This window comes from Paroedura picta, chromosome 4 (assembly GCF_049243985.1).
Source record: "Paroedura picta isolate Pp20150507F chromosome 4, Ppicta_v3.0, whole genome shotgun sequence".
Classification (NCBI taxonomy): domain Eukaryota; kingdom Metazoa; phylum Chordata; class Lepidosauria; order Squamata; family Gekkonidae; genus Paroedura; species Paroedura picta.
This window is the reverse complement of record NC_135372.1, coordinates 143,591,042-143,596,179: the sequence shown is the minus strand read 5'-3', so window position 1 is coordinate 143,596,179 and position 5,138 is coordinate 143,591,042. Positions and strand designations below refer to the sequence as shown.

At 56.1% G+C, this 5,138-nt stretch overlaps 1 protein-coding gene across 1 annotated transcript; it reads right to left on the bottom strand.

The window, feature by feature from the left end:
• Positions 1-1,792: 1,792 nt before the first annotated feature.
• Positions 1,793-4,496, bottom strand: ID1 (inhibitor of DNA binding 1). Its single transcript, XM_077336041.1, has 2 exons — positions 4,001-4,496; positions 1,793-2,346 (listed from the first exon to the last, which is right to left on the bottom strand). The coding sequence occupies exons 1-2, from the start codon at positions 4,403-4,405 to the stop codon at positions 2,305-2,307; spliced, it is 447 nt and encodes a 148-aa protein (XP_077192156.1). The 5' UTR covers positions 4,406-4,496; the 3' UTR covers positions 1,793-2,304.
• Between the last annotated feature and the right edge of the window lie 642 nt (positions 4,497-5,138).

Sequence of the window (5,138 nt, the reverse complement as noted above, 5' to 3'; positions counted from 1 at the left end):
CCTTTACCTTTTAAGGGGCAGAAATGAGTGGCACCTTTTGATTCTGGAGTTCAGGTTTGCAGAGGCATCACTGTTTTTTATTGTTGCTCACGCAGAGGCCTCCTTGTGCCCAGTGCAGCGGCATCAGGGTACAGCCTCTCCAGCTGCTCTCGAAAAGGGAAGTCACTGGCAGGCCACGCCAGCGTCACCATGTTCCTGCCCAGCAGTGGCATTACTCACAAGGCTGAGCCGGATCGCACCCCTCCCAGTTTCCATGGAATTCACCCCAAAGCAGCAACCTGCCAGTCTGAGGAAGAGTTCTTGCACTCGAAAGCTCAGGCCTTGAATAAATCTTTTTGTTGGTCTTTAAGGTGCCCCTGGACTGATTTTGCTTTATTGTGGCCCGAACTAGCCGTATTCTCTGCTCTGGCTGCCCTCTGCGAAGTCATTCCTGGTCTAGAAAACGGGAGTAAAAGGAATCCCAGCCCAATCAGCTGGGCTCAAATGCCCATGAAACTCAAAGAGGGTGAACTTGGATCGAGTTGCTGGAATCAAATTCAGCCCAGCAGTGGGCAAACTATGGCTCTCCAGATGCCCATGGGTTACAATCCTCATGAGCCCGTCAATATCGTACTGGCAGGGGAACATGGGAATTATAGTCCATGGCTATCTGGAAAATCAAGTTAGGCCTCCCCTGCAGCAGACAAAAATGTGCTAGGGGGGGAGGGGAGGAAAGAGATGGCTTTCAAGAGATGGCTACCCTCTGAAACAATCTCCCTGAAGAATGACTATAATACATTATCTATAATCTTGAATCTTGGGCTCTCCCCCCCCCCAATGGGAATATGCAAGATGCCAGCAAGGAGGGACTGGCTACAAATCTGCCCATTTACAAGGCCTGCCCTTATGCCAGCTACAGAGTCTTTAGGGGCAGGGACCATCTCTTGCTTACCGGGTGCTGCAGAAGGGTCCGTAACACCACAAAGGTGGGCTCAGGGCCCCCCCCCGCCCGAGACTCACTTAAGTACATGTGCGATTAGTGCACAAAAATAAGGGGACCAAGAGATCTCATGTCTTTCAGATTATTCGGGTTTTCCCGTACAAACAATTCCTGACCATTAGTACAGATTTTCTCCATGGCTTACTTTCATTTAACAGCATAAAGACGGCAAGTTTGAAGGCATACCCCACTCCACCCCGAATAAGAGGGGCTTGCTTTCTTCCCAGTAAGCTAGGAAATAGCCAGTGGAACGCCCAGTTGGCAAGTAGTTGTTACAATGTTTTCTTCATTCCATGGACTGGATGGTGAGGCAGTGACTCCTGGTCCTACCTTACAGGACTGTCGTAAAGCAGTACAAAGTACCCGAGTCCAGTTGCTCATTTAGGGCCAACAAGTTTTGTTGTTCAAGGTGTAAGCATTGTTTTGTGTAAATACGGAGGCCTGAACCTTGTATTAAACGTGATGGATCTTGAAGGGGTCACTAGACTCAAGACTCTGTTCTGCTTCTTTAAACCAACCTGGCTACATCCCTGAATCGATCTACAGGTCTGAATGCTTGCAGCCCTCCCTTTTGGTTGCATAGACCAGGGGTGGCCAAACTGTAGCTCTCCAGATGTCTGTGGACTACAATTCCCATGAGCCCCTGCCAGGTGGCAGGGGCTCATGGGAATTGTAGTCCACAGACATCTGGAGAGTCACAGTTTGGCCACCCAAGCAGGGGGCAAATAACCTTTGAGCCACACTTCTGGCTACACAGAGTGGCTCTGTTGAAGACCCGCTGAGAAGCACACGATTTACAAAGACTCCTGTTAGTATAGCAATATGCAATTTGTTTAATAACAAAAACCCAACCTATTGTAGAACAATATTCTCAGCAAAAAAATATGTCATTGTAATATACAATACAAAGATGATTCTCAGAAATCTGAGAAGTATATAGAGGGGTTAACATTCCGCTTTCTTTTTTTTTTTCCAACAAAAAAAAAACAAGTCATTATTTTTTGCACAGTCACTGTTAAGTCCGCCAGCGTGAAGTCACCCTGGCAAGGGCGTTGCTACGAGGTCAGTTCCAGCCGCCTGCTGTTGGTTCCTCTTTTCCCGGCTTCCAGACTCCTGCACCCCACCCCTGCAAGGCGGGACAGGCCAGGCAAACTAAGCCCTTTGCCTCCAGTAGAGTTTATAGCAGATCTAGCCCAGCCCAGGAGAATTGGGGGGCTGTCCATGAACATCCAGGCCCTCTTAACCCCAACCCCCCCACAACATGACGGGAGGAGCAGGGATCCTTCCGGAGGGCCTTGGGTCTTCTTCAAGCTGAGGCCAGCTTCTCAGCGACAGAGGATCCGGTCATCTGGGTTCACACAGGCCGCCTGCAAGGACAGAAAAGAATCAGGATTTAGTGCATCGATTAACTCAGTTTGTTATGACCCATTTTCCTCAAGGCGGGATCACAGTCCAAGCCTCTTGTCCCAGTACAACAATCTTATTTCCCCTTCCCCATTCCACCCCCCCCCCCGCAAGCTAAATAGCAGAAGCTGTAGAGACACAGAGGTTGGCACAAGATGCTGTAAAGCTTTTGAGCTCAACAGAGCCTGGCAGTTTTATTAGAATGGATACCTGAAGGAGTGTGCAGTGACACAAAGAAGCACATGCCTTTGCTACATTTGTAAAAAACTTTTTCAGATGCTCCTGGGACTCTGCCTCTTTTCTCCTGCTACAGACAGGGGTGTCCAAACGGTGGCTCTCCAGATGCCCGCGGACTACAATTCCCACGAGCCCCTGCCAGCTGGCAGGGGCTCATGGGAATTGTAGTCCGCAGGCATCTGGAGAGCCACCGTTTGGCCACCCAGAGTGAGGAGATGTTTTTTTCAGGCCACAATTTAGAAGCCAAACTGAGCCACTGAACTTTGTGGGCCTAGTGAAAAACTCTCATGAACCCAGCAAGATCCAAAAGGGTTGTGTGCCAATTCGGCTGGTCCCAAATCGAGGGACAGCAGCCGCTGCCCCTCGCCTTAATAGAAAGAATCTTTGTGGGGGGGGGGATGCAAGGAAATAGCAAGTCAAAGGTTTTTGCAAGGAGGTCCAGGAACTTCTTGGCGAGGCACCAATCCTACCCATGCAGCGTAATTTTAGAAACATCTGCGGGGTAGAGAATGCTTGACCGGAGAGACCGTCCTGCCCCCCCCCCAAGCCAGCAAAGAGGAGCCTGGGGAAGTGACCCCCCCCATGTAATCAGGAGACTCTGGAAAAAGGATCTTTGAAAGGAGAGGACTGGCTGGAGGCAACAGACAGAGGATACAGGAGTTCCTGGAAAACTTGCTGGAAGCCAGAAAGGAGCAGAATCACTTGGGATTTGTAAGGAGCAATTGGATCCCCAAAGATCAAGCCCAGCAGCACCTTTAAGGCCAGTGAGTTGAAGGGATGTGCACGCCCACCTCAGCTAACCCTCGCTTGCCTGTGGTGGAAGGGGTGGACTAGATGACTTTGGGGGGGACCGCTCCCTAATCAGATTCAGGAATTTTGAGACACCAACTACCCATAGTGGGGAGGGAGAGGTTTGACCCTGCAGAGTATCTCATGGTAGAAGGAGCCTTGCAGGTGGGGGAGTCACTCCAAGAGTCAGCAGGGAGAATTCTCTCCGGGCCTCCGAGGGGAGAAGAGTCGACGGGTCCCGTGTCTTGAATGGGGTGAGGGGGAAGAGAGGGGTCCCACCCCCACCCCGGTTTGCACACCCGCGGTGAAGGGCCTGCCCCGGGTGCAGCGCGGACAAGAGACCACCAGGGAAGCCCCCAGGGCGCCTATGTAGAGGTAGGCCCCCTCTGATGGCTCCTGCCTTGACCCCGATGGGCCAGACGGGACCCTGCTGGGCAAGCTTCGACGGGGCCCCCAAGGAAGACCCCGGGGTCCCTGCGCAGAGGCGGACACACTTCTACGGGGTCGTTATGCGTCTCCGGCGACGGAGCCCCCAGCCCACGCCCGTCCACCAATGCCAAGCAGCGGCGCCTTGCCGGGGGTCTGCCTCACCTCGGGCCCGGCTCCGGCGGCCTCTTGGGCGCCCCTCGGGGGGCTCGGCCCGGCGCCCAGCGGGTGCTGGAGCTCCAGCTGGAGGTCCCAGATGTAGTCGATGACGTGCTGGAGGATCTCCACCTTGGAGACGCGCCGGTGGCGGGGCAGGGTGGGCACCAGCGCCGCCAGGCGCGAGTAGCAGCCCTTCATGTCCATGAGCAGCGAGGCGGCGGCGGCCGCCTGCTCCGGGCACAGCGGCAAGCCCCGCGGGGGAGGCGGCGGCGGAGGGCTGCCGGCCCGGCACAGCGACACGCTCTGCTCCGACAGGCAGCGCGCCAGCGGTTCTCCTCCGGCGCTGCCGCCCAGGCGGACGCCCTTCAGCGCGCAGCTGGGCCCCGGGGAGGCGGCGGGGGCCACCTTCATGGCTGCCCGGCGGCGGCGGCGGCGGCGACGAGGTCGGCGCGGAGAGCCCGAGCAGGGAGGCGCAGAGCCGGACACCGACGCCGCAACTGAGTCGCGCAATGGGCCGCCGTCGGGCGAGGAGCGCCACTTATAGAGTGCGGCGGGCGGGGGCGGGGCCAGCGGAGGGCCCAGCGGCCAATCGCAGGGCTGGGGGGCGGGGCCTGCGACCCGCCTGGCCCATTGTGCTGAACCCGAGGGCGCGATCCGGAGCTAGTTTTGTGCAGGGAGGGGGGGGGCGTTTAAAGGCAATTTCGTCTGTTTCTCTTTCTCGCGCCCTCCCCTTGGAAAAAGACAGGCGGGGCGGAGACAGAAGCGCAGGTGGAGGCGGCCCGGGGGTATTTTGATCGGGGGGGGGGGGAGGGGAAGGGAAGGAGGCGGATGAAAGGAATGTGACAGGCCCTTGGGAATAAAGAGGCTTTGGGCGACCCACCCCTTCCCATCCCGCGTTCACACACACACACAGACGCGGAAACAAAAATGGCTCTTGGGTGCCTTTTAAAAATCACCCCTGCCCCTCCTCAACATACTTTTTGGGGAAAGGTCCTTCTCTTCGCCCCACACCCCTGCTTGCGACAGATCCAAGCGGTCCGGAGAGGGAGACCTACGTCGGACTCCCGGCGCACCTGGGGGACCAACCAGGTGTCCCCCTCGGGGTGCGTGTCCGGCTGCATGACCGTTCACCTCCAAGGGGCAT

Bases quoted from the DNA above. Each gene is read 5' to 3' on its own strand.
- ID1 (XM_077336041.1), bottom strand. From the start codon at position 4,405: ATGAAGGTGGCCCCCGCCGCCTCCCCGGGGCCCAGCTGCGCGCTGAAG. The intron at 2,347-4,000 runs GTGAGGCAGACC...CTGTCCTTGCAG, and splicing joins CCGCCGGAGCCGGGCCCGAG to GCGGCCTGTGTGAACCCAGA.